The sequence below is a fragment of the Genypterus blacodes genome, unplaced genomic scaffold (genome assembly GCF_046128005.1).
Source record: "Genypterus blacodes isolate CSIRO-AG114 ecotype Tasmania unplaced genomic scaffold, CSIRO-AGI_Gbla_v1 ptg000250l_1, whole genome shotgun sequence".
Lineage (NCBI taxonomy): Eukaryota > Metazoa > Chordata > Actinopteri > Ophidiiformes > Ophidiidae > Genypterus > Genypterus blacodes.
In genome coordinates this window covers 167,501-185,000 of record NW_027467046.1, presented here as the reverse complement: position 1 = coordinate 185,000, position 17,500 = coordinate 167,501, and the positions used below count along the sequence as shown (strand labels likewise).

At 49.6% G+C, this 17,500-nt stretch overlaps 3 protein-coding genes and 2 long non-coding RNA genes across 14 annotated transcripts in view; 4 read left to right on the top strand and 1 right to left on the bottom strand.

Annotated features, from left to right (window-relative positions):
• Positions 1–1,442, top strand: part of LOC143016886 (aspartyl/asparaginyl beta-hydroxylase-like) — a 21,520-nt gene extending 20,078 nt beyond the window's left edge. For all 8 annotated transcript variants that reach the window (XM_076171441.1, XM_076171438.1, XM_076171437.1 and 5 more), the window contains one exon: positions 516–1,442. In XM_076171441.1, the coding sequence (XP_076027556.1) occupies positions 516–666 (151 nt within the window). In that variant the 3' untranslated portion in view covers positions 667–1,442. The remainder of the gene's footprint in view (positions 1–515) is intronic.
• A 605-nt stretch (positions 1,443–2,047) lies between these two features.
• Positions 2,048–3,724, top strand: alg14 (ALG14 UDP-N-acetylglucosaminyltransferase subunit). Of its 2 annotated transcripts, none has more exons than XM_076171454.1 (4): positions 2,048–2,439; positions 2,750–2,811; positions 3,234–3,356; positions 3,443–3,724. In XM_076171454.1, the coding sequence occupies exons 1-4, from the start codon at positions 2,298–2,300 to the stop codon at positions 3,671–3,673; spliced, it is 558 nt and encodes a 185-aa protein (XP_076027569.1). In that variant the 5' UTR covers positions 2,048–2,297; the 3' UTR covers positions 3,674–3,724. The 2 variants fall into 2 exon arrangements, with proteins under 2 accessions (XP_076027569.1, XP_076027568.1); XM_076171453.1 differs by having other exon boundaries at positions 2,081–2,439; positions 2,672–2,811.
• On the bottom strand, positions 2,747–3,218 carry LOC143016896 (uncharacterized). Its single transcript, XR_012965561.1, has 2 exons — positions 3,106–3,218; positions 2,747–2,902 (listed from the first exon to the last, which is right to left on the bottom strand). It is a non-coding gene; the product is annotated as an uncharacterized LOC143016896 (long non-coding RNA).
• A 257-nt stretch (positions 3,725–3,981) lies between the features above and the next one.
• Positions 3,982–14,128, top strand: cnn3a (calponin 3, acidic a). 2 transcript variants are annotated; one of them, XM_076171447.1, is made up of 7 exons: positions 3,982–4,116; positions 10,050–10,171; positions 11,169–11,235; positions 11,517–11,654; positions 11,830–11,946; positions 12,028–12,174; positions 12,499–14,128. In XM_076171447.1, exons 2-7 carry the CDS (start codon positions 10,116–10,118, stop codon positions 12,838–12,840), a joined length of 867 nt encoding a protein of 288 aa, XP_076027562.1. In that variant the 5' UTR covers positions 3,982–4,116; positions 10,050–10,115; the 3' UTR covers positions 12,841–14,128. The 2 variants fall into 2 exon arrangements, with proteins under 2 accessions (XP_076027562.1, XP_076027561.1); XM_076171446.1 differs by lacking the exon at positions 3,982–4,116 and adding an exon at positions 4,897–5,042.
• Positions 14,129–17,123: 2,995 nt separating this feature from the next.
• Positions 17,124–17,500, top strand: part of LOC143016895 (uncharacterized) — a 2,947-nt gene continuing 2,570 nt past the window's right edge. The window contains exon 1 of the long non-coding RNA XR_012965560.1: positions 17,124–17,457. This is a non-coding gene — a long non-coding RNA (uncharacterized LOC143016895). The remainder of the gene's footprint in view (positions 17,458–17,500) is intronic.

The following is a 17,500-nucleotide window of genomic DNA, read 5'->3' as shown; positions in this document are numbered from 1 at the left end:
CTTCCTCCTGCTCTTCCTCCTCCTGCTCCTCCTGCTCCTCCTGCTCTTCCTGCTCTACCTCCTCCTGCTCCTCCTGCTCTTCCTGCTCTTCCTCCTCCGCCTCCTGCTCCTCTTCCTCCTCCTGCTCTTCCTCCTCCTGCTCTTCCTGCTCCTCCTGCTCCTCCTGCTCTTCCTCCTCCTCCTCCTCCTGCTCTTCCTCCTCCTCCTCCTGCTCCTCCTGCTCCTCCTGCTCCTCCTGCTCCTCATACTCTTCCTCCTCCTCCTGCTCTTCCTACCCCCTTTCCTCCTCCCTCAGCTCCTCCTCCTTCTCCTCCTGCTCTTCCTCCTCCTCCTGCTCTTCCTGCTCCCTTTCCTCCTCCCTCAGCTCCTCCTCCTTCTCCTCCTGCTCTTCCTCCTCCTCCTGCTCTTCCTGCTCCCTTTCCTCCTCCCCCAGCTCCTCCCCCTCCTTTAAAGTTGGCTCTCCTCTGTTGAGTCTGCTGCTGGTATTTAACTCTTTGTTTCCTTCTGGTTCTCAGGGAGTGGGAGGAGGGTAAGGTCCTCATTTTCGACGACTCGTTCGAGCACGAGGTTTGGCAGGAGGCTGAAAGTTACCGACTCATCTTCATCGTGGACGCGTGGCACCCGGAGTTAACAGCCCACCAGCGTCAGACGCTGTCTGCCATTTAGGTCACTAACATGCTGAGAGGTCACCTGTTCGCCAGGAAGCAGACAGGAAATGAGCCTGGAAGGCTGGGCAGACTGTTAGCAGACTGTTTGCGGACTGTTAGCAGACTGTTAGTGGACTGTTAGCAGACTGTTAGTAAACTGTTAGCAGACTGTTAGTGGACTGTTAGCAGACTGTTAGCAGACTGTTAGCGGACTGTTAGCAGACTAGCTTGCTGAGCAGGTTGTGAGGAGCTTCTGAATGTTCTGACTGGTTCTGTTCCACACGCTGAGCTGGAATCTGAAGATTTGAGCGACCGGCTGCCTTTTGTTATTTCTGTGGATAAACTACTAAACTGATTGAAGGAACCCTCACCTGTGATACTACTGACTCCACCCTTCACCTAAATGTTCAATCTAAGGTCAACTGCTTGGCCCAGTTGGACCAGCTTATCCCCATTTAGCCCCGTTTAGCCCCGGGATCGCCGCTGGGTGACTCACACTTCTCACCAGATGGAAGCCGAGGAGGGAAATGGAAAGAAAATGTGTCTTAACTTTCAGAGCTCTGTTTTAATGTGAGGACCTTCTCTTTGTTTTGAATGTGTGTGAGGCTCAGTTTGTCCCAGTTTGTACTGCATGGGTCAGGTTGATAGACCATAGAGGTTCTGAGCCTGATTCTGATTAGGAGAGTTCAGACGCGTGTTGGGCCCGAGGTCGCTCGGCTCTCTGACCGAGTGATACCGTGAACTCTTGCCTCCAGAGGTCACGACCTATGCAAGCTCACAACTTATCAATCAACCCTCCTCACCACTGAAACAGTCTGTCATGACTTTTATTTCTGCAGACTCCACAGTTGAAGGTTTGTCTTTTGTTCAAGTCGCTGCTAACTCTTGAGTTTTCTTCTTCCTTTTCCTCCTGAAGGTTTAACTTTCAACTTCCTGTCCAGTTTGCAACTTTGTTTTTCCTTCCAAATGTAGCTGTGACTTTTATTTGTATTTGTTGGTTCCACTTTCTTTTAATCTTTTTCAAATAAAAAAATTAGGCCAAAGTGTCATGATAGCACTTAGTGTAAACAAAACACACGCGCACGCACACACGCACGCACACACACACACACACACACACCTCCAATCTAACAGCATACAGGCAGGCAGTGGACACACAAGCACACAGTGGAGGTAAAGGAAGCTGGAGTGGACAGATGCTCAACAATACTGCTGTACCGTTTGTGATATTAGAAGACTAAAAGGTCAAACGGACTGGCGCCCCTCCATGGGTTCTCTGAGTTATTACACCCATTAACCGTCTGAAGCCGGACTTGGAGCTCAGCTCGCCAATTTCGGCTCGATGTCATGAAGCTGCCTCATTCTGATCGCGCCGTGTTGCCATGGTAACCAATGTTGTGTAAACACTTCTCCTTGAGGATCAGTATCAGTAGTTTATGAACGTGATATTCTGTCGTTATGCGGGTTTAATGTGTTTAGTGTTTCTTTGTCCTCATCACCGCCAGCTTGACTGACTGAACTGCGGCACTTCAATGTTGGTGCCTGACAGACTAAAGCCTGGGCTGCAGCGAGTAAACGCCTGCAAGACCGAGCTGCGGGTCACAGGGCGCATGAGGCTTTTTGGCCCTGTTGCGTCTCCGTAGCTCAGTCATGGCTCTGTTAGCTGTCTTGGGTGCTCTTCTTCTTCTTTGCTTTGTGTTTCTTTTGCGGTTATTCATCGTTGTGAAAACCGGGTCCGAGTGTAAACCGGGAGCCAAAGGTTCCGTGTCTGTGCTGGTTGTTGCGGGCTCAGGTAAAGACCCTCACAGTTAGCTCCCTGCTAATGTGTTAGCATGTGAGCTGTGTTATTGTCATCAGCTGACGTCACTGTAAACTATAAACTAAACTATACACTACAACAAATCTGCCCGTGATATATGAACGATTTACTTTTCATCAAACAGAACGAAACGATTGATGAGCTGACTTGTTGAAGCAGCTGATGTGTTTGAGTCAAAGGTGTGTGTGTGTGTGTGTGTGTGTAGGCGGTCACACAGCAGAGATCCTCCGCCTGGTTGATGTTCTGTCTCCTCTTTACTCTCCGCGCTGTTACGTTGTGGCAGATTCAGACAGAATGAGTGAGGAGAAGATCTGCAGCTTTGAGGCGTCGAAAGGTCACACTGAGGTACCACATGACCGGACACACACACACACACACACACACACTAGTGTGATATTTGGGTTTGACTTTGTGAGGATCAGGATCAGTGAGGAACCTGGTGAGCTACATTACATTACATTACATTACGATCATTTGGCAGACGCTTTTATCCAAAGCGACTTACATTTCATTACCACCCTTCGCAGGGGGGGAGCACTTGAGGGTTCGGTGCCTTGCTCAGGGGCACCTCGGCAGGGGGCTCGAACCGGCGACCCTCCGGTTCCCAAGCGGAAGCACTACCCACTGAGCTACTGCCACTGCCACAGCTACAGTGCTCATGTTGGCCAGCAGGGGGCAGCAGCGCCCTGCACACTGTTCACAGCGTCCGACAGAGAAATGACAGACAGACAGACAGGTGGTCACAGCAGCTGTCTCTCTCTCCTCAGTTCTCCATCTTCAGAGTCCCTCGCAGTAGAGAGGTCCATCAGTCGTGGCTCTCATCGGTGCTCAGCACCCTGAAGGCTCTGAGCTGCTCTGTGCCGCTGCTCTACAGGCTGAGACCAGACGTGGTGGGTGCACACACACACACACACACACACACACACACACACACACACACACACGTTTAAACTCACCTCTGTGTGTGTGTGTCCAGGTCCTGTGTAACGGCCCGGGCACGTGTGTCCCTGTGTGTGTGGCGGCCCTGCTCCTGGCCCTGCTGGGCCTGAAGGAGGTGCAGCTGGTTTACGTGGAGAGCGTCTGCAGAGTGGACACTCTGTCTCTGAGCGGGAGGCTGCTCTACCCTCTGTCTCATCACTTCCTGGTCCAGTGGTCCGGTCTGAGGGACAGGTACCCTAAAGCCGTGTTCCTGGGCCGGCTGGTGTGACGCCCGGACCCTCGCCGCTTCCCGCCTGTAAATAAAGTCATTGTTTCTGAACCGTGGTCTGATTTAACCCTTTCTGCACTCACAGCTACAAGTAGTGAAGCTACTGAGTTCTGCAGTAGCTCGGCAGTAGCTCAGCTTTTTTCATGTACGGACCTGTGAGAGACTCAAACATCTACAGAGACCTGACGGAGGTTTGAACAGCAGCAGCATTACTTCCTGTTATCAGGCCTCGGGGCTACAGCACACAGGAAGTCTGGAGTCCAGTGTGGACCCACTGTGTGGACCCACTTCAGGTTCTGAGGGGCTCAGGTGTAAGGTTCAGGGGCTGAACCTTAGCAGGAGACGCTGGGAGGAAGAGGAGCAGCAGGGAGGAAGAGGAGTTGGTTCTCTGCTTCTATTTATAGCAGCTATCAGTGAGGAGGAGCTCTGCCTGCAGCTGATAAGTAAGTAACTAAAGGAGTAACTAGATAGATCCTTTATTTATCCTGAAGTGCACCTCTCTCTCTCTCTCTGTCTGTGTGTCTGTGTGTCTGTGTGTCTGTGTGTGTGTGTGTGTGTGTGTGTGTGTGAGTGAGTGTTCATTCACAGCAGCAGAACAGGTAACAGTGAAACACGCCAACATATAAACACAACACGCACACGCACACACACACAGCTATAACTATAACTAAGTGAGTAACTAAGTAACTAAGGGAGTAACTAAGGGAGTAAGTAGCGTTTCTCCTGCAGCGCTGTTCTGTGTGTTGATCAGTTTGTGATCAGGATCGATATATTTCTGTCACATTGTTCTTGTCTTCTTCCATCACTTCCTCTCCATTCGTTATTGATCGATCAGATTGTTCATTTATTGTTCATTTAGGGCGGCAGTAGCTCAGTCGGTAGGGATTCAGCTTGGGAACCGGAAGGTCGCCGGTTCGAGTCCCGTATGGACCAAGTAAGTTGACTGGTAGCTGGAAAGTTGCCAGTTTGCCTCCAGGGCACTGCCGAGGTGCCCTTGAGCAAGGCACCGAACCCCCAACTGCTCCAGGGCGCCGAATAATGGCTGCCCTGCGATAATTGGAAGTGGCTTTGGATAAAAGCGTCTGCTGAATGACCGTAATGTAATGTAATGTAATTTATTGATCTGATTCATTTGCGCTGTACTAAATGAAAGCTGGGGTCTTGGCGCGGGGGGAGGGGCGTGCTCTGATTGGCTCCTGGCCGCATCAATCACGTGACGTCATGTTTGCGGAGCGTGAGGGTCTGAGTTGCGTTCACAGCCTGCACATCTGAAAAAGAAGACTTTGTGGATTTACGCGTAGAAACCAGGAAGATGAGTCAATTTAATAAAGGTCCGTCTTACGGATTATCAGCGGAAGTGAGGAACAAAGTAAGTGATCCTGCGGCGCGTTTACGTGATGTTTTTACAGCTGGAGAAGCGTTTGATGCCGCAGCGGCGCGGCGCGTCTCGTTGTTTCAAACAACGAACAAAGAAGCAGGAGACACTTTGACTTCTTCCTCTAAGAATATGAAACAGCAGCGAGGCCGTTCATTTAACTTCCAGATGTTTTTACTTTCCAGCAAAGTTTCTTTTCTCAATGCAACATTCCACCGGCAGGGGCGGCAGAGAGCAGCGAGGCTGCGGTCCTGAAGTAGAGATTTAATCGTAAAAAGTGAGATTAAAGCGCAAACTAGACAGGAAAGAGCGCGAGAGAAGCTGCGTGACGTTTAGCAGCTGGTAAAGTGGCGTTGTAGAAGGTCTGTCTGTCTGTCTGTCTCTCTCTCTGCCTCGCTGTCTGCCTGTCTCTCTACCTGTCTGTCTCTGCCTGTCTCTCTACCTGTCTGTCTCTCTGCCTGGCTGTCTCTCTCTCTGCCTGTCTCTGTCTGTCCCCCTCTCTCTGCCTGTCTCTCTGCCTGGCTGTCTCTCTGTCTGTCCCCCTCTCTCTGCCTGTCTCTCTCTGTCTGTCTCTCTGCCTATCTCTCTCTCTCTCTCTCTCTCTCTCTCTCTCTCTCTCTCTCTCTCTCTCTCTCTCTCTCTCCCCCTGTCTCTCCCCCTGTCTCTCTCTGTGTCTCTGTCTGTCTGAATGAAGGACGTGTCTCTCTGTAGTTTGTCCTCCGTCATGTAGGATTCAGGGTGTACATGTATGTTGATGTTGATGAGGCTCAGTGTGACCCGGGCCTCCGGGGGCCCCCTTGGGTCCTGCTGAGGATCTGATGTTCCTAATGTCACTCACTCACACACACACACACACACACACACTAATGTGGCTCTGCTGTGAGGATGAGGATGATGAGGAGGAGGAAGAGTGCCTCCATCTGATGAAGCAGGATGAAGAGGTCAGTCAGCTGTGGTGAAGCTCAGTCTGATGTTTCAGGTCATGAAGCTCACTCACTTTTGATCTCACTGTGTTGCCACGGTAACTGATGCTCCACAGCAAGCCTGGTTTGTAGCAGCAGAAATATGAAGCTCCGCCTCCTGACCAATCGCCTGGTTTGGAAAACAGCGTCACCGTACCTGCAGGATCCCCTTGAGTCTCTTTAGGGGGCCTCCCCGTAAAAGGCGGGGCCAGGAGGCGGAGCCAAGATATGTAGATGGAGGCACAGTGGGCTTGGTCCCCTGGAGAACCGGATGAGATGTTTGAACAGGATGATGTCATCTCTATCAGAGGAACACTCTTACTGGTTCAATTCCTCCTCGAGAACTTCTTAATGTGCTCTTGAGCAAGGCACTGAACCCCTAACTGCTCCTGTTGTGCAGGTTGGCTCTTTGCATGTGAGTGTGTATGTGAAGATCAACCAGTGTAGATTGAGCTGTGAGGTGATGTCATCTTTAACCTGAGTGTAAACAGCTGATGGATCACAAACAGCCCATATTAGACTCTGGTCTTTATGGAATCACTCACAATCCATAAGCTGATCAGCTGATCAATGATCTGATCTGCTCCTCCAGTTGTTTGATTCACAGGAAGAATCAATAAGCTGTCATGTTGTGAACCAATCAGAAGGTGTGTTTACCTGTGCGTGACATCATGGCTCATTGTTTCTGGATCTGGAGAATCAGCATCACATTTCTGATCAATCAAGGCTGAAAGAGTTTTATTTAGGTTTACATGAGTGTCAATCATCCAAGAGATGCAAGACAATCATTTTAATTCTTCATGAATGTGACGCCCCATAAAATGTCAAGGGTCAAAGGTCAGGGATGTGCGTGAATGAGCGCCCCCTAGCTTCATGTTATGAAAATAAACAAGGTCTACATGAACTGCAAACGCACGCACACACACACACACACACACACACACACACACACACACACACACACACACACACACACACACACACACACACACACACACACACACACACACACACAGTCCTACTGAACCAGTTACAATCAGTACCTGGTCATTATTATTAGAAGTGAGAGTACACGTTGGGCAGGCGGTCTTTAGTTACTATGGTAACCATGAAGTCAGTGCAAACCTGCACGCTCATTTCTCTATTAGAGATCAAACATGTGACATGTGACACACATGTTTACTGCTCATCTTCATCACTTACTTCATGTAAACATGGACGTCTCATTTGTCTCTCTGTGTAAACGTCCCTGTGGACCAGGAGATGATGTCACACAAACTTTAACCCTTACAGTTTGGTGTTGATCTGTGGGGTCACTGTGGAAACAGGAAGTGACTCATCCAGACTTTAAGGAATGCTGGGACATTTAAGGAACAGAGAGACAGAGTGTGTGTGTGTGTGTGTGTGTGTGTGTGCAGACAGTAAAGTGCAGGCGCTCTGATGTATGACATCAGAGGGGCGGAGCTCAGGCGTTTGGACTCTTGTCCTGATCAACATATCGATGAGACAAACAGCTTTGGGTTCATGTGGGTGCTCTTAGGTTCATCAACCTCCAAACCACACAGTGTGTAGGGGTCAGAAGAACCTAGGCTCTGACCTTTGACCTCCCTTGTACTGTGTGTATAGTTGGCTCAAAGCATTGTGGGTTTTGAAGTTGTTGTGTTAGTTTCTGGGAGAGAGGCAGGGGCCCATCTGGCTCCCATTACATAAACTGTGACCTCTGACCCCAGATCCTCTCCTGCTGCGTTCACCACATGCCTGACATTCCACAGCACCAGGGCGCTGGAGCAGCACGTCAGTCAGTTTAGATCAACCAGTCACACAGAGTTTCATCATGTTTCATTCAAACAAACTTTCAAAATGTCAGCGCTGCAGAAGAACACATGAACACATGAACACATGAACACATGAACACACAAACACACAAACACACAAACACATGAACACATGAACACACAAACACACAAACACATGAACACATGAACACACAAACACACAAACACACAAACACATGAACACATGAACACACAAACACACAAACACACAAACACACAAACACACGAACACATGAACACATGAACACACAAACACACAAACACATGAACACATGAACACACAAACACACAAACACATGAACACACAAACACACAAACACATGAACACACAAACACACACATGTTTAAATGTCTTCATTTTAGGTTTTAGCACCGAGCCAACGTCTCTCTCTCTCTCTGTCTCTGTCTCTGTCTCTCTGTCTCTCTGTCTCTCTCTCTCTCTCTCTCTCTCTCTCTGTCTCTCTCTCTCTGTCTCTCTCTCTCTGTCTCTCTCTCTGTCTCTCTCTCTGTCTCTCTCTCTCTCTGTCGCTCTCTCTCTCTCTCTCTGTCTCTCTCTGTCTCTCTCTCTCTCTCTGTCTCTCTCCCTCTCTCTCTCTGTCTCTCGCTCGGTCTCTCTCTCTCTCTGTCTCTCTCTCTCTCTGTCTCTGTCTCTCTGTCTCTCTCTCTCTCTGTCTCTCTCTCTCCCTGTCTCTCTGTTTCTCTCTCTGTCTCTGTCTCTCTCTCTTTGTCTCTCTTTGTCTCTCTGTCTCTCTCTCTCTCTCTGTCTCTCTCTCAGTCTCTCTCTCTCTCTCTCTCTCTCTCTGTCTCTCTGTCTCTCTCTCTCTCTCTCTCTGTGTCTCTCTGTCTCTCTCTCTCTGTCTCTCTCTCTCTGTCTCTCTCTCTCTCTGTCTCTCGCTCGCTCGGTCTCTCTCTCTCTCTGTCTCTGTCTCTGTCTCTGTCTCTCTGTCTCTCTGTCTCTCTCTCTCTCTCTCTCTCTGTCTCTCTCTCTCTCTCTGTCTCTCTGTTTCTCTCTCTGTCTCTGTCTCTCTCTCTTTGTCTCTCTTTGTCTCTCTGTCTCTCTCTCTCTCTCTGTCTCTCTGTTTCTCTGTCTCTCTCTCTCTCTCTCTCTGTCTCTCTCTCTCTCTGTCTCTCTGTTTCTCTCTCTGTCTCTGTCTCTCTCTCTTTGTCTCTCTGTCTCTCTCTCTCTCTCTGTCTCTCTCTCAGTCTCTCTCTCTCTCTCTCTCTCTCTGTCTCTCTGTCTCTCTCTCTCTCTCTCTCTTTGTCTCTCTCTCTCTGTCTCTCTCTCTCTCTCTGTCTCTGTCTCTCTCTGTCTCTGTCTCTCTCTCAGTCTCTCTCTCTCTCTGTGTCTCTCTCGTTCTCTCTCTGTGGAAGGGAGGCAGTAGCTCAGTGGGTAGAGCTTCCGCTTGGGAACCGGAGGGTCGCCGGTTCGAGCCCCTGCCGAGGTGCCCCTGAGCAAGGCACCGAACCCTCAATTGCTCCCCCTCTGCGAAGGGTGGTAATGTAATGTAAGTCGCTTTGGATAAAAGCGTTTGCCAAATGATCGTAATGTAATGTAATGTAATGTTCTGTCTCTCTCTCTCTCTCTCTCTCTTGTTCACTTCAGTACCTAAGTACTTCCAGGATCTCAGCTTTGTTCCTTTTGGTTGTGTCATCAGGAAATGCTTTGGGGTGGGGGAGGGGGACGGGGCGGAGCTTGTTTTCGTGGCTCCATCAGAGAACTCGATCCATTTTTCCGATGGCAGCGTTTTTGGGAGTGAGAGTTGTTGGCAGCACTCCGAGGAAAAATGTGCCCCCCCCCCCCACACACACACACACACACACACACACACACACACACACACACGCCTCACATCTCACGTGTGCTCCCATGATGCTCTGCTTCTGGCCTCATTTAAGGGCAGAGAAGACGCTGAACTTTAACCTCACAGTCTGAACACAACACACAGGCATCACAGAGAGGAGAGGTCAGAGGTCAGAGCGTCTCTTTGTTTCTTTTCCTCACTTTGAAGAGAGAAAGTAGCACTGTAACTCTACTGAAACTCTACTGTAACTCTACTGTAACTCTACTGTAGCTCTACTGTTGCTCTACTGTAGCTCTACTGTAACTCTTGAAGGTGTGTCACTGCCTCCTGCTGCACCAGAGTGTGTGTGCGCGGGAACGTTAGCGGTTGTTTCACTCGCTGATTTCCTGCTTCCTGTTTCAGATTGCTCAGAAATACGACGCACAGAAAGAAGAAGAGCTCCGGTTCTGGATCGAGGAGGTGACGGGAATGTCTATTGGAGAAAACTTCCAGACGGGCCTGAAGGACGGAGTCATTCTGTGCGAGTAAGCAGCCAATCAGGAACAGAAACAAGTATTCAGTCTGCTGGGCCTGTAGTGACACCAGGCCACCACTAGATGGTAGAGATTGAGGAGGCTACAGCAGCCTGCAAACCAAAACAATCAATACCATTGGATCTGGATCAGGAGGATCTGGATCAGGAGGATCTGGATCAGGAGGGTCTGGATCGGTAGGACCTGGATCACTAGGGTCTGGATCAGCAGGATCTGGGTCAGCAGGATCTGGATCAGCAGGATCTGGATCAGTAAGACCTGGATCAGTAGGATCTGGATCAGTAGGACCTGGATCAGTAGGACCTGGATCAGTAAGATCTGGATCAGTAGGATCTGAGTCAGTAGGACCTGGATCAGTAGGACCTGGATCAGCAGGATCTGGATCAGTAGGACCTGGATCAGTAGGATCTGGATCAGCAGGATCTGGATCAGTAGGACCTGGATCAGTAGGACTTGGATCAGTAGGATCTGAGTCAGTAGGACCTGGATCAGTAGGACCTGGATCAGCAGGATCTGGATCAGTAGGACCTGGATCAGCAGGATCTGGATCAGTAGGATCTGGATCAGTAGGACCTGGATCAGTAGGATCTGGATCAGTAGGATCTGAGTCAGTAGGACCTGGATCAGTAGGACCTGGATCAGTAGGGTCTGGATCAGTAGGATCTGGATCTGGTGGTCCCTCAGTCCTCTTCAGATAGGAGCTCTATGTCTCCAGGCAGAGCCGAGTGTCTAGCAGAGCTACAAACATCAACCAGCAGCATCATGGAGCTGAGATGATTCAGTGAAGGACAGACAGGCTGAATGGATCTGCATCCAGAACTGATCACTGGATTGATTATTGATTTACAGAGAGAGATCATTCAGGTTACCATGAGCAGGCTTTCAAGGTCAAGAGGTCAGATGATAAAGATCAAATGTAAACAGAGATGCAGGTGTTGGTGTTTAATGTTCGGCCTTGATGGAGGTATGATGCTCTGTGTTTCCTCAGACTGATCAATAAGCTGCAGCCAGGCTCAGTCAAAAAAACCAATCACTCAAAGCAGAACTGGCACAAGGTAAGACGTGATGAAGAGCACACACGCACGCACGCACACGCACACACACACACACACACACACACACACACACACACACACACACACACACACATAAATCAGATCAAAGTTGTTTTCTTCAGAGTGACAGTGAAGATGTAAGATGTGTGTGTGTGTGTGTGTGCGCGTGTGTGTGAGTGTGAGTATGACGTCATGTCTGCGCGGAGTGATGAAGTGAAGGTGCTTCCTCGTAGCTCCGCCCATGGTTGTGTCTTTGTGTGTGTGTGTGTGTGTGTGTGCAGCTGGAGAACCTGGGGAAGTTCATCAAAGCCATCCTGGCCTACGGCCTGAAGCCCAATGACATCTTTGAGGCCAACGACCTGTTTGAGAGCGGGAACATGACTCAGGTCCAGACCACGCTGCTCGCCCTGGCCAGCATGGTGAGCACAAGCAAGCACGCACGCACGCACGCACGCACGCACGCACGCACGCACGCACGCACGCACGCACGCACGCACGCACGCACGCACGCACGCACGCACGCACGCACGCGTGTTCATGTGTTCATGTGTTCATGTGTGTCACATGGGATGAACTCATGTCACCTCTCCTCAGGCTAAGACCAAAGGGATGGACACAAAGGTCAACATCGGTGTGAAGTACGCAGACAAACAAACGCGACACTTTGACGACGAGAAGATCAAAGCCGGTCAGTGTGTGATCGGACTGCAGGTAACCACGCCGACACAAGCTGCAACAACTATCACATCATTGCATCTAAAGCACGGCAGCTTATTGTGTCTTCATCCTCAGATGGGAACAAACAAGTGTGCCAGTCAGGCGGGAATGACGGCGTACGGAACCAGACGCCACCTGTACGACCCCAAGACTCAGACAGACAAACCCTACGACCAGACCACCATCAGCCTGCAGATGGGGACCAACAAAGGAGCCAGCCAGGTCAGGGTCAGGGTCCCTGGGTCCCTCAGGGTCTCTCAGGGCTCCTTTACAACATCAGCATTGTTTCTGTGTTGATGAATCTCAGTAATGAATGATGATTGAATTGATTTGAATGTGATCAGGATGAATCAAATCAAACAGTCGATGTGAAACCATGAAGCTCTTCTCTCACATCCTGGGTTTGTTGCTAGAAGTTGTCTGGATTCTGGTCGTATTCCTGATTGACTTTGTTAGACGGGAGCAGGCGGGGCTTTGAGACGAGAGACCAGCTGTGCATGTGGGCGTGTCCGTGGGCATTGACACTGCTCGTGTTGTGGTTTGCAGGCGGGAATGTCGGCCCCGGGGACCCGCAGAGACATCTTTGACCAGAAGGTGGCGCTGCAGCCGGCGGACAACTCCACCATCTCCCTGCAGATGGGCACCAACAAGGTGGCGTCTCAGAGGGGCATGAGCGTGTACGGGCTGGGCCGCCAGGTGTACGACCCCAAGTACTGCGCCCCGCCCACAGAGCCCGTCGTCCACGCCAACGGCAGCCAGGGCACCGGGACCAACGGCTCCGAGATCAGCGACAGTGACTATCAGGCCGAGTTCCGAGACGACGACTACCAGGGCAGTTACCACGACGACTACGGCGCCCACTACAACGACCAAGGCATTGACTATTAGGCCACGCCCCCTCGGGAGCAGTATTAACCAGCGTATTTTACCCATGAGGCAACAGAGCAAGTCTTTGCTTTCCTCACTAGTTTCTTCTCTTTTCTTTTTACCTGAGGCTGAAAGAAGTCGTAGTCCAACAGAATCCAGACGTGAGATTCTGTCTTTCTTTAAGTCACACGCACGTTTACTAAATGTTCAGTCACTCATGTTATGTTGAAGCCTTCTGGGGAAGTTTGGAGTTCACTCATGATGAAGACACACACACACACACACACACACACACACACACACACACACACACGGTCAGTGTGTCCCGAAGTTTAACAATCAAGAGAGCAGCTGAGTGTTGAAGCAGCGTTTCCTCTTCCTGCACACGTTTCCACGCTGTGTTCATGCTCACACACACACACAGACTCTCACACACACACACACACACACACACACACACAGACTCTCACACACACACACACACACACACACTCACTCGTCATGCAGAACCTAGTAGCTGTGCATATGTGGGGAGTATAAACTGTCCTTTCCCAGGTCTGTAAGATGTGTTAGAGCTCCTCCACATGAAGCTGACACAGGGGGGTTCTGGGTAATGACGGGCTGGGGGATCATAGGTGCACCGTGCGTGCGTGCTACTGGCTCCTCCTCCTCCGTCTCTTCCTGTGGAGGTCATTGATCAGTCAAACCTTTTCATCTTCTTGAGGCCGTGTGTGTTCAGCCTCATTCTTCCTGTGACAGCTGAGCAGTGACTGATCTCATCACCCGCCAGGCAAATCCACCGCCCCTGCTTCTGATCCGTCTGGGGCGAGGTTCTGTGATCGGTCGGCTCTGTCCAGACCATCATCACTCACATCACCGCCATGCAGACTGAGGCTCCCAATGTTGATCCCTGCTCACATTCACAGGATGAAGAGCAGATAAACGTGCAGAGCGTCGTGAGGACAAACAGTAGAAGAAGAACAGAGATGTGAGGAGGAGTGAGCCTCATTACATCATCACTTCTATCTTTGTGCTGTAGAAGAAACAGCCACGTGGATCCATGAGGGTCAGACACCTGCAGAGCTGAAGAGGAGAACATCTACACACACACACACACACACACACACACACAGAGGTCAGAGATGAAGATGATGAAGGTTTGTAAATTGGCTCTTATCACTTGAAGACAAACATTCCTTTACGTTCTCCTTCTCCCCTGGTGTTCAGAGGTACATGAGCTCATATTGTTCCTGTATTTATTAACTCACTTCCTGGTTCCTTTCAGAATAAAAGCCTCAAACTCCTCAGAGCTCTGTGTGCTGTGTTAGCCAGCTTCATCATATCTGTTCTACACTCTACATACCTGGACCATGACTTCACGCTTTGATTCTGTCCCAGTACTGAGCGTCAGTGGAATTAGAAGAGTAGAAGTCAGAAAAGGTGGAAGAAAAAGAAGAAGAAGAAGCCCCTGCATGTGTCCTCATCATTTACCACCTGAGGAAACATGTCAAGTAAATGCGGCCTGTGTGTGTGTGTGTGTGTGTGAGAGAGTTCCTGACCTTAACTCTTCACCTTCAGTAAACTACTGCTGTGCTACATTGTGCAGTTTCTTTCATTGTGTTTAAAGGGATGATGATGATTTCATGAGGAAGAAGACAGCGAGTGAGCAGCCAATAGGATTCATGAGAATGCAATGCCCCCCCCCCCCCCCACAGGAATAATGGCTGCTTTGTGCCTGCTGTGGAATCTGGGGTGAAAACGCAGGACTCAATTATAGAGAGGGAGTCCAAAAAAGCTTGGTAACCACGGCAACCAGAGAGGGCCCTTAAAGGGAAGGCATAAACCAGAGCGGCCCTGCAGGCCTGACACGCTAGCTCCGCCCCCTTGCGGCTCAGGGCCCTAAACGCTCTGATCCGCCTGGTGGACACACGGGGAACTGCGTGTGCTCCTCGATCTCTAACCCTGGCAGTCACACACACACACACACACACCAGACAGACACGTACACACACACACACACACACACTCTCGCTCTCTCGCTGAGTGAAGAGAGGCCACCTGGTGGGCAGATGGAGGAGTGTAAGTGTTTCCGGTTTGAAGCTTCTGTTTTGACACAAAGCTTCTCCAGGTTTCATTCTTTATCTTTATGCAGCAGCATCAAGGTCACAAAGTTACATTTGACCTGAACGTCTGACAGGGGAGCTTAAATATGGAACTCTGAACATACAGACGAACTTTGACCTCTCTGCCTCCCTCAGATAGACGGATGACAGACAGGCGGAGGGAGCAGTGCGAATCGTTACACAAGAATCAGAAATATGCGCATTTAAAAAGGTTCAGACTTCCGGATCAACCTGTTCCGCGGTTTAAGCAGTAACATCAATGCCCAGCAGTCGGCAGTGGCGCACTTTCAGAGTCAAACTAGTCCAGTCACGAAGTCTCGTGAGAGTTCATCGGTTAACGAGACTCAATCCCAAAACCGTTTTCTTTCAGAGAGACTGTAAACAATCAATTCGATCAGCTGTCAATCTGTGCTGCATGAGGTTTGATACACCGACATGTTCGGACCGGATATGAGGAAAAAAGGACCAACCGCTGCACACGCGGTCACCAGTTAACACGGTCACTAGTTAATCTGATACAGCAAACAGAGCTAGTGCTAATGCTAACCGACGAGCCCAGTTTCCCTTACAGTAACAAGTGTGTGTGTGTGTGTGTGTGTGTGTGTGTGTGTGTGTGTGTTTGTGTTTGTGTGTGTATTGTCTCATGACACATATTTGAAAAGATTTCATTGTCGTATTTTAAATTTCAGGAAGTGTAGAAATAACAGCAGAATGAATTAAAGCTCCCACAGTGACACACACACATACACACACACACACACACACATACACACACACACACACACACACACACACACACACACACACACACACACTTGTTGCTGCGGTTCTCCGATGATGACAGATGCTAAAGGATTTGGTTTGATGATGAAGTGTGTATTTATTGAGGTTGTAGTGTGTGTGTGTTTGTGTGGGGGGGGCACTTCCTCTTCTGTTTCTGAGTACTAAACCAATGACTTCATGATTTTGTGCAAGATGGGAATGTTTTAGTTAACAGGAACAGAAAGAGAAAATGTGGAGGAGATGAGACGTCAGTGTGTCACAGGTTTGACACATGTCTGACCTGTGTGTCTCTGCTTCTTTTCAGGTCTGGAGGTCTTTGAATGGCCAGCCAGTGGAAGCTCAGATGACCTTTGACCTTATTGATCTCAGCCCTGATGCTCTGCTGCCTCCTTACAGTAACATGGAGCTTGTTTGTGTTTCAGTGGAGCCTGAGAAGCTTTGAGAGAGGAGGAGCCTCACCCTGAATGTTCACTTTACCATTGCAGGAGGTCACAGCCCAGCGAGGAGGAGGAAGAAGGGGGGGGGTGGGGGGGTGGGTGCAGGAGGAGGAGGGGGAGGAAGAGGAGCCTTCCCATAGCCTGGCTCTGACCTGTGAAAGACAAACTCCTCCATGCTTCAGAGCCGTGGGTCAAGATCCAAAATAACAACCAATGCATCCTGAATATTGAAGTCAGTTAAGTTCTGTTTGGCAGACTTTCATGTAAATAAAGAGTCACTATGTTTAGATAATGATCCTAATCAATAATAAGATTTCAGACTAAATAAAGAATCAAGTGAAGTTCAGCCTTCCCTTAAAATACTATTGTTATTGTTCAGAAGTATTCAGTCTCCTCCTGTCAGCTTGTTCAGTGTGAGCTGTAATGTTATATATATTTATATTTATGTACATTAAGTCTGTTTGTTACGTTTATGAGTCAAAGCAGCTCAGGTGACTCAAGTTTAGTTTGGCACTGAAATGGTTAAAAAGGTTGAGTGTTGTGTGAACTTTCCCGCCTCATTTAGTTATCAAACATCTGACACAACAGAAGAAGAATGCACCAACATGAGAGCTGAAACATTCTCACAGAAGGGACGCGGACAAGAACGTGCACACACACACACATACACACACGCACACACACACACCTTCGCACACACATGCACACACACACGCATGCACACTCCCACAGACACACACACACGCACACACACACGCATGCACACTCAAGCAGCATTGTTTTGAAAATAGCTGAGCTGCTGTCCTGTAAAAGTGATCTTATATGAGATGTCTGCTGCGTGCTGTGTCAGGTTCCCACATGGAGAGATGAAGAGGAGGATAGGATAGAGCTTCCCCTCCTGGCTGCTCAGTGGAGGGGGGTGTTGTGACTCAGTGGGAGCGCCGCACACGTCTATGTGTTTGAAATGGAAATAGAGGTGGATGTTGACTCTCGGCTTCACGCTGTCACCTTCCACACGCTCCCTAACAACAACCAGGCTGCAGCCAATAGGGAAGCAGGAGGACGAAGCATCCTGACCTGAAGTTCATTTAAGGACAAGAGGGAGAATCAGCTAACACTTAAGGTTTTCACTCAGTGTGAAGACATGTCACAGGTTTTGTCCTCAGGTGTGTGTGTGCGTGTGAGTTTGTGTGTTTGTGTGTTTGTGAGTCAGTCATTGACACTCATGTCTTTGTGCACCACAGGCCGCACCCTTATGTTCCCACTGTGACCCGCTTTCACACACACCCAGGCAGGTAGGAGTCCTGCACACACACACACACACACACACACACACAC

Coding starts and splice junctions, on each gene's coding strand:
- alg14 (XM_076171453.1), top strand. CDS start 2,298: ATGGCTCTGTTAGCTGTCTTGGGTGCTCTTCTTCTTCTTTGCTTTGTG. Junction 2,440..2,671: donor GCTGGTTGTTGCGGGCTCAG/GTAAAGACCCTC, acceptor GTGTGTGTGTAG/GCGGTCACACAGCAGAGATC. Junction 2,812..3,233: donor CGTCGAAAGGTCACACTGAG/GTACCACATGAC, acceptor CTCTCTCCTCAG/TTCTCCATCTTCAGAGTCCC.
- cnn3a (XM_076171446.1), top strand. CDS start 4,986: ATGAGTCAATTTAATAAAGGTCCGTCTTACGGATTATCAGCGGAAGTG. Junction 5,043..10,049: donor CAGCGGAAGTGAGGAACAAA/GTAAGTGATCCT, acceptor TTCCTGTTTCAG/ATTGCTCAGAAATACGACGC. Junction 11,655..11,829: donor TGCTCGCCCTGGCCAGCATG/GTGAGCACAAGC, acceptor ACCTCTCCTCAG/GCTAAGACCAAAGGGATGGA.